Genomic DNA, 22,828 nt, shown 5'->3' on the forward strand with positions numbered 1-22,828 from the left:
CCTCTACCCCAAACCCCACTTTGCCTCCAGCACTTAAGGGGGGTCACTCTCCGAGGCTTGCTATGTGAAAGGGGTCACCAGTACAAAAGTTTGAGAATCACTGGATAAGTGAAATAAGTTACGACAGGGGATGTGGTAAAGAAACAAGCCCCTCTTCAGTTTACCCACCCCAAGTGAGGTGATGAAGGAAGGAGGCGCTACCTTCTGGTTCTGAGACCAAGAATGTGATGCATGCCCAAGTGTCACAAGAAGGCAATCTTTTGAGGGGCTTTGCCACTCTGACTTGAGCAGGCTTGGGCTAGCATTTTCCCCACTGCAGGGAACAATCCTGCACTGAGTGACGAAGCTGGGCCAGCTGTGGCCCCATAGGTCTCTCCTGTGGCTTTCTGAATGTCCTTGTCAGAAAATCGGCTGCACCCTTAGTTGCTGCTGACACTAGAAAGGGGGCCGTGTCTGAAAGCCATTTCTGGTATTTATCATCATTTATCCACTGTCCTTTGTCTCAAAGTGGGAACTTTGATCTGAACTTCAAGCCTGAACCCTGATCTGACACAGTTTTGTCTATGTTTCCCTCGAGCATGAGCATGAACCAGGGCTGCATAGGGGAAATGGCCCTGCCTCAGCCCCAGATTGAAGCGTCTTTCTGCCTTCCCATCCCCAACCAGGCTTTGTGCGCCTTGTAAGAAATGGGGAGAGGTAAGTAGGAAACCTGGCTGTCCACGAGAGCGGGAGTGCTGTCCCTCACATGTCTTTGTTCCTTACCCTGGTGATTGATCAGCAGGAGATAGGAAGGCATTTAGGGCTCACAACTGGCACAATTCTTATGAAAGCCTCCTGCCTCTCCTAGGTCTCTTCCTATCTCTCTCCCCTCCCTGGGAATGGGATTGGGTAATCCAAGGCCCCGCTGACTACCTACAGATCTGCTCACCCACAGGGTTCCTGGCTGCGGGGGAGCCTGCCAAGACTGAGCTGTATTTGCCCTGAGTGCAGCTGCCCTTCTGCCTCCATCTGCAGGGCTGTGCATGCTGCCTCTAGCTCACATCATTGTGCTCCAAGCTGGGGCTCAGAGGCAGTGGGTCTACACTGATTCTGGAACCCTGTTTTAAAAGGAATAAGGAGGGCTGAGACCAGGCTCTGGGATTCTGGCCAAGCCGGTGGAGCTTACCAAAGCTGTCTTGGTTCTGTAGGCCATTGAACAGAGGGTTTATGTCAAGAGGTTCTCTGTTCATTTCTCTCCCTCCTGTCCCCATAAGAGCATTCAGTAAATGATTGACACTGTGTACAGAGCACTGTAAGAATGCTTGGCCCTTGATAGACAAATAAGAACAGGTCCCTGCAGAGTTTTTGATAGAAATTTGGACAGAACGTAACCACCAGTTGTAGTGGGGGACAGAAGGAGGACAAGGCTGATGTAGAGTTGAGGATAGGGAAGGACTTTTTCTTGTCACATGAAAACTTTCAAGATTCCAAAACTTTTTATGTCTTGAATGGGGCCAAAGAGTCAATTGCAAACTGTCACCAACCAAAAATCTAGGGGAAAAATCCCTCAGGTTGGATCAATCAAAATATTTTGTTTACATTTTGATCTTTTTTTTTTTTCTTTCTATAATTAGCTCATTTTGAAATGAAAAGTTCTTTTTAACCAGAAAACTGGATTTTTTTATTCTGACGGCAAAGCAAAACATTTTGACAATTTCAGCTTTTTTCCAAAATCTTTTTTTGAGTTGAAAAAAATCACCAAAACCAACCTTTCCCATGGGCCAGCTTCTGAAACTGGCATTTTCCAATGGGGCAGGAGCAAAATGGCATCAAAAAATTGCATGCCATAAGCTCTCCCGTAGCCTTAGATATACCTGTGCTAGATAGAGACCCGCTTTGCACACACGCACGCGCTTTCTCTCACTCCATATTTATTTTTTTTATTTAAGGGTTTTAAGGGGTTGATTATTGTATCTATAACCTGGATTTACACAGGCCCATTTAATCTGAAGCCTGTCAGCCCTCTTCAAAGCACCCTTCCACGTGAAATAGGGAAGGATTATCTTCAGTCGGTAAACTGAGGACCCTGTGTCATGCGGCAAGTTGGTGGAAAGCCAAGAACAGAGCCCCACTGGCTGATTCCCAGTCCTACGCTCTGACTGCCAGATGGTTTAATATATGCCTGCCTTGCAGTATTAGAGTATGTCTATACTACCCCCCAGATCGGCGGGTAGTGTTCAATGTATGGGGGATCGATTTATCATGTCTCATCTGGATGCGATAAATCGATCCCCTAATCGGTGCCCGTACTCCACATCAGCCGGAAGGGGAAGCGGGAGAGACTGGATACAGACTAACACGGCTACCCCCTAATAAGTTACACTGACAGAAGCGTTATCTCGGCAGGAGAGCTTCTCCTGCTAACATAGGAAAGCATCTTCACCACTGTGCAGCGCTGTACATATAGATGTGGCCCAAGTATCTAGAACGGGTTTTGCATGGGTTTAGCCCATCTTAAGTTGAACTGATGCAATTTTCTTGTGTGGATAAGTCCGTGCAATTGACTTCTTTGCTCGAGGCCCCCACATGGCCGGGCTAATGATGTCTTGATTAGCTGAAAGGTTCTCAGCGCTGTGCTCCCAAGAATGTCTCCTTGTGTTGAGTTGACTCCGTGCCCTTGGGGGATGACTGTACTGTTGTACGGCTGTGAACAAAGATGACCCTCTAGCATTAAAAGGCACCTCTTGAATGCGTGTCAATTCATGATAAATGGGTGGATTAGGGCACTGGACTGGACTTCAGAGTCAAATTGCCACCTCTGCCACTGCCATGCTCTGCAGTCTGGGGCAAGTCACTTACCTTTCTGCACCTCATTTGTGAAGTGGGAACAAACCTTGCCTCTGAGGGATGCTGTGAGGATTAGTGTTTGTAAGGTGCTCTGAGATCCCCCAGCCAAAGAAGCACAGGCTGCTGTTTGTTTCCACTGCAACGGGACTCTCTAAAGTAATTTTTAAAAGTTTTTCGTTTTGTTTTTTAAATGAAGAAAGCACTTTGGTTTTAATGGAGGGGAAACGACCTCTCCTTTGTGGCCAGTTGGGAATCAACAGTGAGCAGAGAGCTGCTTTTGTAGATTAGACTGTGAACTCTTCAGGGCAGGGGCTGTCTTTTTGTTTTGCGTTTGTACAGCACCTAGCGCCACGGGGCCCTGGCCCATCGCTGATGCTGATCCAGCATAATAGGAAGTGCTTCTGTGAGTTGAGGGCTCTTGTTCACCAGCCAATAAATCCAATAGTAAGGGAACGCTCAGACTTCCCATGCAGCTGGGGGGGGTTGGCAGGGGAAGGGGGGGACAAGGGGGAGAGTTGACTGAGCCCCTTAATCCCTGTTAAAATATCAGTTTTAATTCCATGATACGTCTTTGTATAACACCGTGATGCCCATCAGAGGGTTGGGAGGACTCCTACAGAGTTGATTATTAAACCCTTTGATAGCCACATAGTTGCACTGATTCCCTGTTCATTTCAGGATCCACTTCAAAATTTGCCATCTTTGGCTTTTTAAACCTGAAGTGGCCTTTTCTCCTGATGGCCTCATGGCGCTCTTTGCCTTTCCTTCCCTGTTCATCCTAGCACTGACCACTCCTCCACACAGTCCCACCCTCCTGGGGGAGATGCTCCTGCTGTGTAGAACAGCCTCCCTAAGTGTCTCTGGCTCCCCTGAAACTCCTGTCTTCACTTGCCTGTGCCTCTTAGGCTCTCACTCTGTGTATTGTAACAAGCTGCACATGCTGCTGAATCCTCCTGGATGGACTCAGAGCTGATCAATTCCATGTGTCATAGGCCCTGCACCACTAATAGTTAATGGAGATTCTCCTTTTAGCTCAAGTGGCAGTGGCATGTGCTTTTGGAGCACGAGGATTTGATTTCTATCCCTGCTGCATCCATGAAGTTCCAAGTAGACATGGCCTAAGGATAGCATCCTGCTGCTGTTCTAGGCAGCTATGAATTCGTGCAAACATTTTCTCTCTGTAAAGATGTACGTTGTACTGTGTGAGCGCAGCATGTTCTTTGAGACTCTTAAGCTGCACTCAGGTGCCTCTCTCTCCAAACAGGTTCCATCAGAATTCAGCCTTCTGCAGTGGCCAAGTGAGTAACTTTCCCTCCCGTAATCTGTATGCAACTCACTGAGTGAATCAGTGAATATTGTGATGGAGGATTGTCACGGGATAAACGGTCTCCTCCTTGGATGAGAACCTCAGTGCTTTGTGGAACAGCAGGACAGTGTTCTCTTCCACTGACGCTCCATCTTGTCATCCTTAAGAGTGATTCTACCATGCCTCTGACCTGTTATTTTAAAGCAGTCGTTGTTGGGTAATTCTGGTGGCCCACCTGTTTCTCGCTCTGCCACGGTAGGAAACCTGGGTGTGATCTTCTTCCTGCGCTGGAAGTTACACAGAGTGGAGTGACTTGTTGACATGTAGCAGGGCCTCCCTCCCAGTAGAGTTCATCTCTCCTTGGAAGAATGGTGGTGATGGCATTTGGAGGTGAGGAAGCTTCAGGGACAGGGAACTCCCTCGTGTTGGGGAGGAAAAGCAGAGGTGGGTGTTCAGCCAACCAGAAAGTCTTAGCATGTCAACATGAGCAGGACCTGTAGAAATTCCTTCGCAAAAGAGGAGGACTTTAAAATGACTTGGTGTCAGCTGTTGAAATTATTAACTTGTATAACACTGAAACAGTCCTCGGCACTCTACGAAACATGAGTAGGACATGTCCTTTCTCTTGCAGAGCACGAGGTCGTCTTGGCCTGGCCTCTCATGTTACTTAGGAAAGGGAGCACGTGCCGTGATTACAAGGAGAATCCATTTCCTGGCATGTTAAGGGGGAGACGGCAGGTCCTGGGTGGACAAGAACTGGAGGCACGGGGAGAGGACTGGGAGGTGTTTGAGGAGCAAGAGGAGGGAGGATGAGGACAGATGTAAGGGGAGGGGGGAAATATAGAGATAAAGATAAATTGCTTGGCCTTGATACTAAGGGGAAAGTGGAGGGGGGGGCAGGTTATTGGCTATGTGATGGGTGGGATAGTGAGGAAAGGCCAAATGTCGGTGACCTTGCCCAGGAAGGTTCTCTGATCCCATAGGGGGTGAGTGCAGCAGATGCCTAGGTAGAGCTATGTCTTAGCAAGGAGTTGGATGGGGGAGGAGGTCAGGTAGGTCTGGGAATTATCTGCACTGAGGCGATGGCTGAAATTGTGGGAGCAGATGAGGGAGGAGTCTGAGGAGAGAACTTAAAAGACCCCAACAGATACAGGGAGAAGCGGGGCAAAGGCCACTCTGAGAATGCTGTCAGCCAGGAAGGGAGAGCCAGGAGGAGAGTAGTCAATATTGCTGAAGGCACCAAGGCTTTGGATTGGGCCAGTTGCACCAGATCAGGGTGCTGATACCCTGTCCGGGTAGCTGTATCCTGAACCCTTGAATCCTGGTGGTCATTACACACAGCACCCCACCCCCAATTTTCTAACCCTTATGGCGCTTTGGGAAAGCGATGCAGGGACGTCTACCTGCGTCTTCAGAGAACCTGGAAGAACAGCTCTGAGCCACGTTAGCCGCTGCCCCTATTAACTGCATTGCATGTTGACTCTGAAGTGTAACAATGATTCTTTAAATGTCAATGTTCCCTATTTGACTCCAGAATGAAGCGTAGCATGAGATTGGGGTATTACCCTGTTGCCCGCAGGGAGACCGGGCAATCTGAGCCTGACCTCTCATTTTGACCTCACGAGTGGGTGGAGTTTGGGAGAGCCCCATTACTTATCTTTTTTCCAATATGACCTTGTGAAGACACCAGGCCAATAAAAAGAACAGAGCACATCATGGGTAGGAGAAGAAATCTTAGTCCCAGGCATCATAGTGAGAAACTACCCGGTTCGCTGTTGGCAGGATGTACTGCAGCAGTGTTGTTTGGGTTCCTTACTTGCCTCGTGACCCATTTGCCAAAAGACCCAGGACAGGAGGCTGCTGTGGGATACAGGGAGGAAGGTAGGATCTGTCAGCTGTGGCTCTGGGGCTGTGCTGGGAAAACCAGGGGAGCAGAGAGTTGTCTGAACAATCCTGGTTCATAGCACAGGCCCAGTGTTCCAGCGAGTGCATTATCTACGAATGTGAAACCATTCCTGGCTGGGCTGGGCTGTGTATGTGGTGGGATGAAGGGGGCAGACAGAGGTGGGGGGCTGGCGGGGAGGAGAGAGCAGCGAAGATGGGGTTATTTGAGAGGAAGTGGAAGGGATCATGGTTTCAAGCTGACACTTGCTCACACATGCTCACTCACGCTCGCACACACACACAGAGCTCTGCCTTTAGCCTGTGGATTCTCAGGCCACGTCTAGACTACGCGCCAGATCGGCGCGTTAAAATCGATTGCTCGGGGATCGAAATATCGCGTCTGGTCTGGACACGATATCTCGATCCCAGAGCGTGCTTAGATCGATTCCGGAACTCCAGCTAGACGACCGGACTTCCGGATTCGACACAGCGAGCCGCGCGGATCGATCCCGCGCGGTGAAGACGGGTGAGTAAATCGATTTTAGATATTCGATTTCAGCTACGCTATTCTCGTAGCTGAAATTGCGTATCTAAAATCGATTTAATCTCGTAGTGTAGACCTGGCCTCAGTGTCCACTTCAGCTTCCCTCCCCCCATGGAGACCCTGGAACTCCTGGAATTTGACCAGCGGGAGCAGTGGACAGGGACAGCTCTTTGTTCTCTGGGTCCAGCCTTGGTGACTAAAAGCAGAGCCCGTCCCCTCCCCCCTTCCAGTATCTCTCTAGGCTCCTACTCCTCCCCCCCACCCTTTTTTTGGGGGTGGTGGGGGGAGTGGCCGAGGCCTGGGAATGTTCCTGCTTTGTGTGTGGTGTGGGACAGGCTGAGAGGAGGAGGAGGGGGCTTTGGGCCCCTTCCTTTCAGATGCAGGAGGTATGCAGCTAATTCAATGGGCTTCACTTTGATTACCTATCTGATAACAGAGGAATTTGAACAATGTGTGTGTTTTGGGAAGGGGGGAGGGGAGGATGCTCTGAGGACCACCAGCCTTTCAGCAGCTCACTTCAAAAGGCCCAAGCGGGGAGGGGGTGGAGAGGGTGAGTCCGTGCCCGCCTGCCCTGTTGTTTCTGTCCCCTCCCCAGGGAGAGGGGGTTTCCTTCGCCTTTTGTTGTGGGTTTATCTGTAGCTCTCCTGGAAAATAAACAGGGCTATGTCATGTTTTGGGTGGCTCTTCCTCCTCATTCTGTGCCCACTCCATGCTGGTGAAATGCAGCCGTCTCTGGGACGTGGAGGGCAGTGCCCAGTGCAACACGGCAGAGGAGAGCCATTGTGTCCAAGGACACAGAGGCAAGCCCTCATTACAAGAAGAGTGATGGAGATAGAGCAGCTGGTTTTCTAAAGGTCTAGCTGAAGGATCTGCAATGCAGCAAGTTGTGGGGAGACCTGGGTTCCCAGCTCTGCCAGTCCTTGCTTTGTAGCCTTGTGCAAGTTACTTTGCCTCTCTGCCTCGGTTTCCCCACCTGTAAAAAGGGGATAAAACCCAGCTCCAAAGGGTGCTAGATGCAAAAATTGATAATTATGATGGACTTTGATGCCTTCAGGTGGAAGGCATCCAAAGAACAGGGCAACACACACAAATAAACAATGCAACGCGCTGTCGTGAAGATCCTTCCTGACCCCAGCTTTTGATCAGTTTCTGCCCAGAAGCATGAAGATTCAGAGTCCTGAGGATTTTTGTTATTGCCAGTGTAAACACAGCTGCTGCTCCTAGTCATATAAACGTCTAATGATAAAGATCTTGTATTTGCATCAGCTTTCATCTCAAAACGTCCTGATAGGCAAAGGTTCCCTTCGCCTATTACTGAAAGGCATCCACTTCTCAAGTGAAACATGGCATCCGTTCAACGGGGCACACGCATTTTGGGGCAGGAAGTGAAGAGCATCATTTCCTCAATGATGCTTCAAGAGGAATTTAGGAAGGCAGGATGCAATTGCCCTAATTAGAGTCTGGGGGCAACATCCCAACTCTCACAAAGGAGGTGGAATCTAGAATGATCTTTAACCTTGTGGAGGTGATTCTCAGTGAGAGGCCCATTGCACAGGCGGGGGGTGTAAATGATTGTCGGGACTGGCGGGTTACTCGCTAGGCACCTTCTTGGCCCTAAGAATGCCCTGAAGTGAAGTCTTGCTGATTCCTCATCTTGTTTGAGTCTGTGCTCTGAGGAGCTTCTCCCTGTTCATCCAAAGGGAAAGGCAGTGCCTTGTGAGGAGGCATTTTAAAAAGGGGAGAGGGGGGTTGCCTGGCAGGGGGAAAATGAAACCCTGTCAGGCTTAAATGAGCTGCTTTGAGCCCTGCTATGAAGGCAAGGCACAATCTGCCCTTGGCAGCCTGCACTCCTCTTCCTCAGCAGCCTGGAGCTGGCAGCATAGGGAGGGAATGTGAGAGCGGGAGTTCGCTCCAGATCCTGACACCATGAGGTGAGGGTCACAAGTCTTCCGAGCCAGGCTCAGTGAGCAGTACGCTCAGAAGGAGCTGGGCGCATAAGCATGGGAACGAGGGTTGCGGTGAGTGCTGCAGCACCCCCAGGTTTTATGTGGGGCTCCAGCTGCCGGCCCTGCATGTGGGATCCTAGCTGTGGGCTCCGGTCCCAGCCACTGGCCCCATGCCCACCCCAGCTGTGGCTCCAGCCTCAGCCCCCTTATCCCTGCCCACAATCCCTCCCTCTCCCACTCCCCCCGAGCCATGGCCCTGCTTTCAGCCCCAGCTCTAGGGGATGGCTGGGGGTGTGGACAGGGGTAAGCAGGGGTGCAGTTCCCCAATATAAAAAGTGTTCCAAGTTCGTGGGAGGGAATTTTACTTTACTGTGGACTCTGGGTCTGTACAAGTGCAGCTTGGAAGCTTCTTTATGCTGCAGGGAAAGCTGACTTGGGGTTCGCTCTGTGCCACCAGGGAGGGACGTTAATTTCCTTTTCCAGCTAAGCATTAAGTGTACAGATGCTGGCTGGGATCAGCAAACTGTGCGCTCCTTCCTGGAGTAACAAGTGACCTGAGTGGCTTGCAGCTCTGGTCCCTGATCACCTCTTTAAGATGGTGATGCCATGAATTGGATCTGGTGAGAAACCTTAATTCCATTTAAAGGGGAGCTCGCCCACTTGTGAAACCCCTTGCCCCAACACACAGGCTGCTGTGAATTCCTGTCCTGGCAAGCCAGCCTGAGGCCACAAATGGTTCTCTTTCCCTCCTAAAGCCTGTTTCTGTGACCGTGAGGATGGGTCTGTTCATGTATAGGGCCTTGTGTATTGCCATGAGGGTTTCCCAGAGTCAGCCCCGGAATGGTGCAGTGGCAGGGGAGTCTGGAGAGCAGGCGAGATGGGGAAAAAACCCTTGTGGAAGGAGTGGCAGGGCTGGGGTTGGGGAGATAAAAAGCCCAGAGGAAAAGAGTAAATTTTCTTTTGAACTTGGAGGGTCCTTCCTCCAGTTTTGTCAACCCCCCCTTCCCTTTCCCATTGCCCCCCACAAACACTCTCATCCTGGCCTGAATAGCAGTAAAGATCTATCTTTAAAAAATCTCTTCTTCCTGATTTTAGTATTTTTTTTTCCACATTCAAGTCCTTGCCATCGTGTGCAGAGAGAGTGGGGGGATGGCTGGGAGGCCGCAGTGTTTCCTTGTGAGGAGAGGGAGAGGAAAAGATGTGAATTCTCTCCCCTTAGGGTGTGTGTAAGTCTAAATATGGGGCATTTTCCTACCATCTGCAAAGAATGGGCTGTGGCAGATCACATGACCTGGGTTACTGAGTAACACATGAATGGTGGGAATGCTCCATTCATTTAAATCCTGATCGCAAAGAGCAGCGTGAGGACCAGATGGGCAGGGAGCTGAGGGCAAGGCTGCTGGAGGGAGAGGGGAACTGCCTGAGCGGGGCCTGGGGATTGCCAGCCACAGGGCTGTTGCAGGATAGGTGGAGTTGCTAAAATGCTGGGAAGGTTATTTTAAACCACACGCACGCACACACACACACACACACACACACACTTCCTCCAGACAAATTGCAAATTAACTCTTTACTCACCCCTCCCCCTCCCCAAAAGCAGACATTTCCATATGAGCTGGTAAATATCTCCTTGGCCCATACAGACTGGTATCAATAGCCTTGCATCATCTGGTGGCCCCTCTGGCATGGACCAGCTGGAGGGGGTAGGGGTATGGCTTAGGGTGTCAGTCTTGTCCAAGGGGCTCAGATATTATAATAGTGAAAGCAGTACAAATGCCTGAATTCCTTCCACTAGAACTCCTCATGATCGTGCTTTCCTAGAATGGATGAAACCTAGTAGGATGAATTATTTTCATACCATTAATGGTTTTCTTCACCATTACGCAAGCAGCTGAAATTTAATTCTATCAGATTCTTGAATTTGGTTTTGAAACCAGTTTTGTCTGACTGATAGCAGAGGTTATCAACTAGCATAGACCTTCCTCACCCTAACAGTTGTGTATTTATTGTGGGCTACTTTTTTCACTGACTACAGAACTGTGGTGAAAATGACATGTATAATTTGGGTTCAGCTGTGCCCCTGGCCAGCAATCTCACTCCAGTGGAGCATCTTTCTGTAAAACGCTTGGATGAAAAGGATCGCAGAACTGGGACAAGCTGAATTCATAAATAAAATTCCTTTTGCATCATCTCTGTCATATCATCTTGGAAAACTGTGGCTGCGTGCTGCCACGCTCGGCCCCAGGGAAAGTTTCCTTTTATTGCTCCGTTCCGCTGAGAAACTCTCGTGGAAACATTAGCAAGTGCACCCCTTCAAAACCTGCAATTGGGCAGTTCAGTGCAGGACTCTGTTTTACAATGGAGGTTCTGATCCTGCAAGCTGCTGGAAACCCATGATTCTAGCTGACATCCGGGGCCCTGGGAAGCTTGCAGGATTGCAACCTTAATTCCCCAAATGGAGAGCACCAGGTGAAATCAAGCAAGGGTCTGGGGGAAGGGGTCTGTAATCACTTTCATGGCACGATTGACTAGTATTGGCAACAAATCTATCTGAATTCCACTCTCATCTTGGCTTTGGTATGGATCTCCTCTGTGGCTGTGTATCTGCGTTCATCAAAGGCTCCAGGTTATTAAAGAGAGAGCTGCGGAAACTAAAACCCAAGAACAGGTATAGACCGGGCAGTGCCGGTCTCCCGTCACGACGTCTGTGTCTCAGTTCGGATCCTAAAGGGACCCCCTCTGGGAGTAAAAGCTGTTCAGTCTACGTGACCTATTGACTTGAGACTGCCAGCAGGGGGAGCCATCCAACACACTGTGTGTTCTTAAGTATCAGAGGGGTGGCCGTGTTAGTCTGGATCTGTAAAAAGTGAGAGAGTCCTATGGCACCTTATAGACTAACAGACGTGTTGGAGCATAAACTTTCATGGGCGAATACTCACCATCTCATGAACTGTGTGTTCTTAGTTGTCTATGACAGTGGTTCTTAATAGGGCTGTCGATTAATCGCAGTTAACTCAGGCGATTATCTCAAAAAATTAATTGTGATTAATCGCACTGTTAAACAATAGAATAACAATTGAAATTTACTAAATATTTCTGGATGTTTTTCTACATTTTCAAATATATCAATTTCAATTGCAACACCAAATACAAAGTGTACAGTGATCACTTTAGTTTTAGTACAAATATTTGCACTGTAAAAATGATAAACAAGAGTGTTTTTCAGTTCCTCATACAAGTACTGTAGTGCAATCTTTCATAAGTGCTACTTACAAATGTTGTTTGGTTACATAACTACATTCAAAAACAAAACAATGTACAACTTTAGAGCCTGCAAGTCCACTCAGTCCTACTTCTTGTTCAGCCACTCACTAAGAGAAACAAGTTTGTTTACATTTACGGGAGATACCACTGCCTGCTTCTTATTTACAATGTCACCTGAAAGTGAGAATAGGCATTCGCATGGTACTGTTGTAGCTGGTGTCACAAGATATTTACACGCCTAATGCGCTAAAGAGTCATATGCCTCTTCATGCTTCGACCATTGTTCCTGAGGACATGCTTCCGTGCTGATAATACTTGTTAAAAAATAATGCATTAGTTAATTAAATTTGTGACTGAACTCCTTGGGGGAGAATTGTATGTCCCCTGCTCTGTTTTACCTGCATTCTGCCATATATTTCATGTTATAGCAGTCTCAGATGATGACCCAGCACATGTTGTTCATTTTAAGAATACTTTCACTGCAAATCTGACAAAATGCAAAGAAGATACCCATGTGAAATTTCTAAAGATAGCTACAGCACTCAACCCAAGATTTAACACCTGAAAGTGCCCTCCAAAATCTGAGAGGGACGAGCTGTGGAGCATGCTTTCAGAAGTCTTAAAAGAGCAACACTCTGATGCAGAAACTACAGAACCCAAACTACCAAAAAATAAAATCAACCTTCTGCTAATGGCATCTGACTCTGATGATGAAAATGAATATGCGTCGGTCCACACTGGTTTGGATCGTTATTGAGCAGAACCAGTCATCAGCATGGATGCATGCTCTCTGGGATGGGGGTTGAAGCATCAAGGGACATATGCATGGGTGGCGAGTGGAGCCCCACTCTGGAGAGGTTAGTCCCCAGCTATGCCCATTCCGCCCATGCCCTCCCAAACCCTGCAACCAGAAGTCCACGGCTGCGGGCCTATTATACCTGCTGGCCATGCACATATGAACCTTTAGCATATCTGGCATGTAAATACCTTGCAATGCTGGCTACAACAGTGCCATGCAAATGCCTGTTCTCGCTTTCGGGTGATATTGTGAACGAGAAGCAGGCAGCATTATCTCCTGCAAATATAAACAAACCTGTTTGACTAAACAAGGAGGAGGACTAATTGGACTTGTAGGCCCTAAAGTTTTACATTGTTTGTTTTATTTTTCAGTGCAGGTTTTTTGTATGTAATTCTACATTTCCAAAGTCAACTTTCACGATAGAGATTGCACTACAGTTCTTGTATGAGGTGAATTGAAAAATATGATTTCTTTTGTTTTTTACAGAGCAAATATTTGTAATCAAAAATAAATATAAAGCCAGCACTGTACACTTTGCATTCTGTGTTGTAATTGAAATGAATGTATTTGAAATGTAGAAAACATCCAAAAATCTTTAAAGAAATGGTAATCTATTATGGTTTAACAGTGTGATTAATCGTGATTAATTTTTTTAATCGCCTGACAGCCCTGGTTCTGAACCAGGGGGTACATCAACTCATCTAGATCTTTGGCTAGTTTTACAACAGGCTACATAAAAAGCACTAGCGATGTCACTGCAAGCTAAACTTTCATACAGACAATGACTTCTTTATAGTGCTCTATGTACTAGACACTGAAATGTAAGTACAATATTAATAGTCTAATCAATTTATTTTATGATTATATGGTAAAAATGAGAGAGTCTGATTTTTTTTTTTTTCAGTAATAATGTGCTGTGACAGGTTGTATTTTTATGTCTGACTTTGAAAGCAAGTAATTTTTTAATTGAGATTAAACTTGGGGGTACGCAAGACAAATGAGACTCTGAAAGGGGTACAGTAGTCTGGAAAGGTTGAGAGCCACTGGTCTATGAAGCAACCCTTTCAGGTCAGCGTATCTTCCAGAAGTGTCTCTGGGGAAGTAAGCACTCGGGCATCCTTGTGTCTGTCCATCCTTTGTCAAGCTCCACGGTGGAAAGAGAATGCCCTTGTTCCAATGGGACTGCAACCTGGGGAATGTGGTTCTTTTCTCGCTGTGCCACAGGAAACTGGGTCTTCTCACAATGTCTAACCCTTTTTTCCCTTCTCTGGCCTCCTAGAGCAAGCTCCACATGGAGGGATTCCGCAGCCTGAAAGAAGGCGAGGCAGTCGAGTTCACCTTCAAGAAGTCATCCAAAGGCTTGGAGTCCATCCGAGTGACTGGCCCAGGGGGCGTGTTCTGCATTGGGAGCGAGAGGAGACCAAAGGGGAAGAACCTGCAGAAACGCAGATCGAAAGGAGACAGGTAAGGGCAGCAGGGCAAGGGATGCACAGAGATCAGACAGCAGCAACTGATCTCCAAGGGCTTTGTGATCAGCCTAGCACCTGACCTGAGCCATATGGAGGAGGGCTTCATGGCAGAGGGCAGGGTGGTAGGAGACACATAGTCAAGACTGGTTTGTGGACTATGTTCTGATGTGGTAACACCCTCCCCACCCATCTGCCGTCCACCCACCCCTCTGTTTGTATCATTCCTTCCTCTGAAACACTTGTTCTGTGTCCGGTCACTTGGCACCTCTTCATTTCCAAACATGCCCCAGAATCTTCTGCCTCCTTTGGGGCCCGGGCTAAGATTCTGCAGTTTATCCAAGACCCAAAGGTATCCACTTCTGCAAGGAAATTTCCCTGTTGGAGAAGGGCAGGTCGTTGCCACTCTGCTTCTGAGGAGGTCATCAAGGTAAGCCTGGTTCTATACTGCTGGCAACCAGCAGAGACCACCAGTGTAGCTTCTACACAAGGCCCCAATGGACAGACACCTCATATGTGTGTCGTCTGTGACTCTGCGGGGGAGCTCTGCAGGACAAACACAGAACTGTTAGTGGAGCTGGGGGTTATTGATATTAAAGGGGCTGATTAAAAAAAGGAGCTGGGCTGGGGAGACCCCATCTGGCTGCTGGGCCTTTGGGACACAGCTGGGAAGGCATGAGGCTGAATATCACAGCGCCACTGGGAACAGGAGGGTTCCTGCCACAGGGCTCCTGGGGGTAGGAGGGGCAGCGGCCTTCCCCTGAAAGAGGCTTCCTTCAGCTTTTAATGAGTGTCAGATGCAGATTTCTGGGAGAGGGCAGAAAACCAGAAGTGAAAGGCCAGAGGTCAAAAACACCCAGAGCTGAATGGCATGGTCCAATGCTCACTTTCTGTTTGCGTGTGTTCAGGATGGAGCTGTAGCCACACACCAAATTGGGGGAGGGAAAGGGTAATTTTCTCTCATAAAAGCCCAGCGTTGTGAGATCCGTGACTGCTCAGGAAATGGCCAGACAGCCGAGCAAAGTCTCCCACCCCACCGCAGCTTTGCAGCCCAGAGGCGAGGTTCCCCTCCCACCCTGAGTTTGCAAGGGGGTTCCTTACATCCTAGGCTGGCATCAGCACGGCTGCTTGAAAGTGCTGTCCCCTGGTGGTGGTGTGAAGTCCATTTCACAGGCTGTGGAAAGCACACCCTGTTTGCAGCCATCCATTTCCAATGAGTGGCTTCTGCAAGGGGATTTAAATCCATTTGGGGTCTTTTTTTGGTTTTGTTTTGTTTTGATTTTTTTTTCTCAGCTTTGGTAATTTGATCATAGAGATGCAGGACTTAAAATGAAAATGTGGACAAAAGTCAGAAAAATACACTGAAAGTAGGCTTGGCAGAATTTGATTAGTATCTTTTTATGATTTCAGTGGACCATATCGGCAGGAGGGGTCTGGGTGTGGGGGGGCTTCGGGGTCTGGGGGAGTGGGATTGTTAGGGTAGGGGTCTAGGTGCAGCTGCTTGGGGATCAGGTGGGATGGGGGTCTGTGTTTATGGGACTCACTGGAGGGGTCCAGATGTAGGGGGGTTGGGCTTGTCAGGGTGAGGGTTCAATAGGCCTGCTTAACGGGGGAACCCCAGCTGCTGCCAAGGGGACTCCACATGCCAGGCTCCCACTTCCCCCCCGTAATTCCCCCATCCTCTTTCCTCTCCATCTCTGTCCCCTCATACCTATATACCCCTACCCCTTCCTTCCGCATTGCCTCTTCCCCCCTCCCCACTCCCTCACCTCCCCTTCCCTCATTTCCTCCACACCCCTTTACACAGAAAACAGGAAGGCTCCCAGCACACAGAAGGGGAGAACGACTGGCACTAGGACCTAGGAGGCAGTGTTCAGCTTCAGTGAGCACTTGTAGAAATGGAGGGGCCCAGCAGCACATAACACTGTGCCCCCATGCCCCACCTCTGCTTGGGGGGGGGGGGGGCAATCCCCCAAACTACACCTCTGGTTTTCCCCCCGCCCCCCCAAAGTGACTTAGCCATTTTCTGCAGGCGGGTAATCACTTGGAACACCCTTCTCCCGTTAACTCTCCTGGATGGAATCAGGATTAGTCAGCTCTCTCTCACAGACTCTATGGAGATTTTCCTCCACTTTTGGAGCAGGACGATGTGAGTTCTGTCGCAGTCTGATGACCACAACATCTCCATACATTGATTACTGCAGTCATGGGGACACCAGTCAGGGCTGGGAAACCACCTGGTTCTCCCCACCTGCAGGGGTCCCATGTGCTACAGCTCATGCTCAGGGCGTAACAAGGTGAGGCAACTGGGAAAGCTTTAAGCAGCACTGGCAGCTGGAATGACCATACTCTGACACACTAATTTCTCTCCCCGGATCTCCATCTCTCCTCTTCCTCTTCCTAGATGCTACAACTGTGGTGGGCTGGACCATCATGCCAAAGAATGCAAGCTGCCGCCGCAGCCAAAGAAATGCCACTTCTGCCAGAGCATCACCCACATGGTTGCCAACTGCCCCATCAAAGCACAGCAATCGCCCAGCTCTCAGGGAAAGCCCGCCTACTTCCGGGAGGAAGAAGAAATGCACAGCTCGTCCCTTCTTCCTGAAACCAGAGAATGATGGTGGGGGATTGGGGGATGGGGAGGGAGATTTCCATCAGGATCAAAAGGCTTCAGCAAGGGATCGGTCAGCAAAGGGGGAGCAGCGAGCAGTCTCTGCCGTCATGATGTAGGGGGGTTGGTATAAAGAAGGGATGAGAGGGAGGGTGGCAGCTCAAACTGTAGGATACAACCTGCCAGGCTATAGCGCTTGTATCCGGACAGAGGGACTGGGATGGTTGTATGTTGGTTACAAAATCCCAGCACAGATCTCATCCTCCCCACACACACTTTGAGTGGGAAGAACCCGGTTACCCCTCTGTCCAGATGCCCAGCTCCAAAAGTGGGAGAAGGAGCAGCACCGTAACCCTGTACCTAACCACTTCCTCCAACCAAAAGCCACATGCCGCTCTAGTTTCTTTCCCTGTGTTCGGTGATTTTTACGTTTTTAAACAAACTCCCAGTAGTGTTTGTGAACCCCTGGGGTCATTTTGGGTGGAGCAGGACCGATGCCTCCATCCTAGCAGGAGAACAGAGACCGGTTCTCCATGGCAAGCTAGAAACTAGTGAGCAATCTGTTCTTGCTCGACACAGGCGAGCCAAATGGATCTCGCCCAGGATTGCTGCTTGCCCAGGAATATCCACTGTCCGGGGTTTTTGAGACCCGCAGGGGAATGGTGGAACAGCACGCCTCTCTTGAATTAAGGGTTAGCTGGCCCTGAAATAATTAGGAAGAGCCTCTTAATTTATTTAAGGTTTTCCAGGCTGGACTGAGGGGTTTGTAGCCTTGCTGGGACCTGCTCCCCTCTGAAGGCCCTTCGTTTCAGAGCCACCCAGACTTCACCTATATCCCTGTCCTCTCCCAGTTTGTGAGGGAGGGGAAGGAGTTGATAGAAGTTAGCATGAAAAGGCCTTTTTCTAGAGGCCAATCCTGGGCCTTCTAAAATGATGTCAGTGAGCTCGGACCTCGGCTCCTAGCATTTAACTAAACTTGGGGTTTCTTGAGCCATTGTAATGTAATGCTGATTTTTTTTTGTAAATGTCTGGCTATATTAGCAAGAGACAGATCAAAGGAACTCGTGGCCTAGTTGGAAGGAAACCATGGCGACACCAAAACTGTAACAAATGAGGCAGATGCAAAACTTGGAGGAGGTGGTCTTCCAGCCCTGCCGGAATCTGCCACTCGCTGTCAGCGTGCAGGCTGGTACGCGAGCGGCGGCATTGCCTCAGGGGCAGGAGGCACGGAAGCACGTGTCTTGGAATCGATCATGGTGGGTCCTCATTGCCCAGGGCTGCAATGCAGGGTCCAGCAGAGGAAGAAGCCATGTTTCCTCCCCCACGCACACACTGTTTTTAAAGCCGTTACAGGGGAGAGCACCTACAGTGGAATATATTTAATGTCGCCCTGTGCCTATAGGGGCCGATCTAGAGCACAGTGAAAAAATGTGTCTTCCCATTGACTTCAATAGACTTTGAATCAGATCTATATTGTATACAATTTGCTTCTGTTCCTCTCTTTATTAGGGCCCAATTCTCCAGTCCATATGCATCTGTAATGCCCTTTTTAGAGCATAAGGGCTGCAGGCTCGGTCCTTTCCTTTCCTTTCCTTTCCTGTAGGAACAGGGTGACCTTCTGTCAGTTAAAAGCTGCTGCCTTCTCTCCCCACTTTGCCTTCCCCCACCCCTCTATTCTGCCTTTATTTATTTGTTCCTGTGGACAGCTGCCCTTTCAATGCAAGGCCCCTCCCACCCCCACACCCCATCCGTGCTGAAGCCGATGTGATGTGAAACCTGCACTAGGATGTGCGCGTATGACGTATCTTTGGGTTTGTTTGTCGTCTGTTTTTTTTAAATATAAATATTGTTTTTTTGTATTTTTGTATATTTTAATCTTGAAGAGAGAGAGAGAGAGGACATAACTACTGCAACTTATTCTCAGGTATTTGAGCAATCTCAGGGATGAACAGCCTCTGCAGCTCCAGTGCTGGACGGAGTGGAATTTTGGTTTTTTGTTTTTTAACAGCACAAAGATAGAACAAAGTTTGTATTTTAAACTGTAGGTCTACCTCACTGGATGTTCGTCAGGTGGACTGATTATTTTTAAAACTGTATTTTTAATAGATTCTCTTCTCCCTCTCTCTGTATTTACATGGAATTTGGGACTTTGTGTCCGCGGGTGGTTAAAGAGAAGTCAGTCAATGTTGCAGAGGAGGGTACAGCCGCCTGTATCTGTATTTTGGTACCGAACTCCAAATTCCCTCCCAGCCTGGCCATGTTCCCATCTCCTCTCCCCACTCCTGTCCGTTCTCAATTCCTCTCACTGGCTGGAAACATTCCTGTCTCCCTAGTTTTTGCCCCAATCCTATTTTTAATGACTACTATCACTCATTGTTCTGCTGGTGACTTCCTCCTGGATAGATCCCCAGTGATCTAGCTCAGTGCCCGACTTCACATCAGAAATGGGGGCAATGACTGATTGGATGTCACTCCAGCCCTGGGAGTGGGGGGTTAATCTGGATTGGAGGCATAAGGAAGCCTGCTGCCCTTGCACCTCATTATCCCTCTCTCTGAGAGAGCAAAAGCCTTTTAGTGCATATATTAAGGTCCTAAACAAGCTATAACATAAATACCTTCTTTAAAAACTCCTTTTTCTCTGCATGGCTGTGAAATGTTGGCTGTGAGGTTCTTGCCTCCTTACCCCCACCTGAACTGTTTGCATTTCTAGGAAACAGCAATGTAATCAGAATAAATGTTACAATAGTAACTCTCCACAAGAGGAAGCCCTTCTGGTCCAACCATCTCTACCTACTGCTAATGTGCTTTGACTCCAGCACCTCCTTGGGGGATGTGAATGGAGCTGGGCACATAATGTATGCTGCAAGAGTTCCCAAAGCCAGCCCTATCATCCAAATTTGTAGCAGATTCAGATACGATTGCTCCCCTTTCTTTTGTCTGGCCCCCCTGCTTCTCCACTTTCCTCAAATGCTAGCCAACAATTGCTGGGTGGGACTATGGAGTCCTGTCCTCGAGCCAGGAGCTGTTACACTCAGCCACAGGGCCTGGCCGTATCGCCCCTCCCCAGTACAGGATAATGCTGACATGATGGTATGTTTCAGAATGTGTGTACAGTTTCCACTATAAGTTTTAGGTAGTAATAGAATAGATTTAGAACAGGGCAGGAAATGTTGAGAAAGAGAGATCTCTGATCATTCAAACAGGCACCAGGTGGAGATTAGGGAGAATCAGAGGCACTACTTAAGATTTTCCCCCTCCAAGGCTTCCCTCTGCTGCTGGGATATGAATTTGGAGAGCAGGAGCGCTTAAAACAGTTGGAGTGAAATGCTCACCTCTCAGAGCAGATCCAGCTCCCATTTAAGTTGATGGCAAAACTTTCCTTCTATGGGAGATGAATCATGGCCCAAATGAAAAAGGGGGGCTAGGAAGCATTGTGTTTGTAACACGCTGCCCTGCTAAATCATTGTGAAAAGTGACTGGCCTGGTCAGAAAATGTACTTGCCTGCCTTTAGCAAGTCAGATATTTATTGTGATAATGAACAGTGAGCCTCACGAGGCTCCTTAACACACACTGTTATAGCCCTGGTACGCACGAGAGCTGCCCAGATGAGATTCCACGGTCTCCAATGTTGCCTGTAGCTGGGCTTGCTGGGTGGAGGGAAGCTCTCATGCTGGCTTTCTGCCCTGCTGCAGTAGTGAGTATGGTGAAGTGGTGATGGCCCTTTTGAGGGGGAAAAAAAGGAAGTTTGTATTTTAAATAGCTATGAGATCTATACAAATCTACCTCAGGATAACTTCTCTATCTGAACGGGGCAAATGCAATAGAATGCATTGGGTTGTGTGCCTCTAACCCTGGGTCCCAGTACCCCCGTGCCACCCACAGAGGGAACTGTTGACCATCCTTTGGCACCTTAGGTGTGCCAATGAGTAAATGCTGCCCCTTCTAGTTTTGTATCTGTCTTGAAGAATTGTGTAGAACTTTTTTCCAAGTAATCCGTTTGGTGATCTGCTAGATGTCTAGTATGTGTAAATATCTATGTAAATCTCTCCACTTTCTTTCAATATTCTCCTTGATTATTGTTTACAAACTTAAGAAAAAAATAGCCAAAGCATCTGATGGGTTTTTGGACCAGGGAGATGGGATCCTCTCTGTATGCTCTGCCTGTGCAGGGAGGTGACTTGGGTCACCAGCCCCACGCTGGGCTCTGGTGAGAAAGTGAATCATAAAGCCCTCAGGTCTTCTGATGTCAATAGAGCAAATTGCCTCCCAAGAAAACAGTGATTGATTTGTAAGGGGAAGCCACGCTAGAGAAGATGGAATTTTTCAGTATTTAATTGCATCTTGCCACCTTTTTTCTATGGTTTGCAGTATCCTTTGCCACGTACAGTACAGTACAGTACTCTATGTACCTCCATCTGCAGACTGAAGACCTTTGCTGTGGCATTTTCCATTCCTTGATGATCTTGCAGATAAATTGCTGCAAGACACTTCACCTCCTCTGCTTGTGCACGGTTTGCAGGCAATGGATGCTATGCATTATGGGACAGCAGGTAGACTCTGCCAGGCTCTCTTTGAGCTAGAAACTTAACTCAGGTCTGCCCTGTTCACTAATCCATCCTTCTTATGGAAGCTCTAAGTATTAGTCCTATCCAAAAATATAGGAGCATTTGAATGTTAGGAGGATAAAATATCCCTGGAGGGATGATTCTCCCCTGGTGCAAAAACTTGGGAGTAAAGTGGCTACAAGATTGTCTACTGTCAGACGGAAGAATGTAACTCCATGTTTACTGCTAGCAACCAAAGCTTGTTTGTGTCAAACTCTTGAATTTTTATGAAGTGGGAAGGGGTGGGAGGGAGGGAGTAAGAGGGTGAATGTGTACGTTTTTTGGGATTGTCTGAACTGCAGGACCGTGCTTTCTGGAGAGCAGATTTCCTGCTGAAATGTCTGCAGTGGGATCAAAAATTCTCACTGCATTTTTTTTCTCCTTTTCATTTTTGTACTAATCATGCAAAATGTTTGATTCTTTTCTGCAAAATAAAGAATATGAGTAATGGCGGCTGGTGCTTTTCTTTTCATTACCAGAGATCTGTCATGTTGAGAAGCATGTTCCCAAAGCTACAGACACTACCTGAATGATAACTGGCTCCAAGAGTCCAGAAGCAGAGGTCTGGGACTCAGGAATTCTTGTTTCTCATCCTCAGTGACTTAATTACTTGGCCCTCATCACTGTGATATTTGAGCACTAAGGCTATGTCTGCAGGAGCTGCATCTCCCATGAAGCCACTCCATGCCAGCAGGAGAGCATCTCCCACCAACATAGTGCTGCTCACACTGGCACTTTCGTCAGCAAAACTTTTGTCGGTCGGGTGTTTTGTTTCGTTTTTTCCCCACGCCCCTGACCAACAAAAGTTTTGCCAACAAAAGTGCTAGTGTAGATAAAGCCTAATTGCTCTTATCCTCCCAATGCCCTCTGAAGGAAGGAAACGATAACCCATTTTACAGATAATCTACTGTGCCCTTCTGTTTCTTAAGTGACTTTCCCAAAGCAGCGCAGAAAATGTGAGCCGGGAACTGAACTCAGGTCTGCCCTGTCCACTAATCATCCTTCTTGCACAAGCTCTAAGCACGCTCCCATCCGCAAACTGACTGACTCCAAATCTGAATAATTACCAGCACTGAGAGATTTTGGTTTGGTCTTAATCATTTTAATTATTTTCCAATTAACTTTACCACCCACTAAACTTTGTATCTAAATCTTTTAAATAAAAGTATGATATGCAGTTACATTGAGAAAGTAGAAGGGCTTTTAATTCTCATATATTAATCATCCACTTGCATCAGGATGTGATCCTCCTTTGCTGGTTGCATGTAATGTACATAGCCATCGGGCACAAAGTAGACTCTTTACCCACAGGTTTGAGTTCTAACAGCATCAACTCAGCCTTTCTCTTTCCATTATGCAGCACAGAACTTTAAATTATGTCTCTTTCGTATCAGAGTTTTTAAAAATATTCAAGGGCCTATCTGTCTCAGTGCTGTCTGCTGCCCGCCACCCCAGAGGTGGCTGCATTTTAATGCACTAATCGGAGGCTGTATGAAGTGTTTTTGGATGAAAGGTGCTATAACAGTGGTCTCATTACCATCCATAGACACACACACACACACACCCCACTCCCAGTG

The 22,828-nt window shown here is 48.1% G+C and overlaps 1 protein-coding gene across 1 annotated transcript in view; it reads left to right on the top strand.

The window, feature by feature from the left end:
- The window catches only part of LIN28A (lin-28 RNA binding posttranscriptional regulator A), a 30,647-nt gene extending 13,994 nt beyond the window's left edge, over nucleotides 1–16,653 (top strand). Inside the window, exons 3-4 of the mRNA XM_032802944.1 lie at nucleotides 13,849–14,033; nucleotides 16,440–16,653. Coding sequence (XP_032658835.1) covers nucleotides 13,849–14,033; nucleotides 16,440–16,653 — 399 coding nt within the window. The remainder of the gene's footprint in view (nucleotides 1–13,848; nucleotides 14,034–16,439) is intronic.
- Nucleotides 16,654–22,828: the final 6,175 nt, after the last annotated feature.

This window comes from Chelonoidis abingdonii, chromosome 25 (assembly GCF_003597395.2).
Source record: "Chelonoidis abingdonii isolate Lonesome George chromosome 25, CheloAbing_2.0, whole genome shotgun sequence".
NCBI classification, from domain to species: domain Eukaryota; kingdom Metazoa; phylum Chordata; order Testudines; family Testudinidae; genus Chelonoidis; species Chelonoidis abingdonii.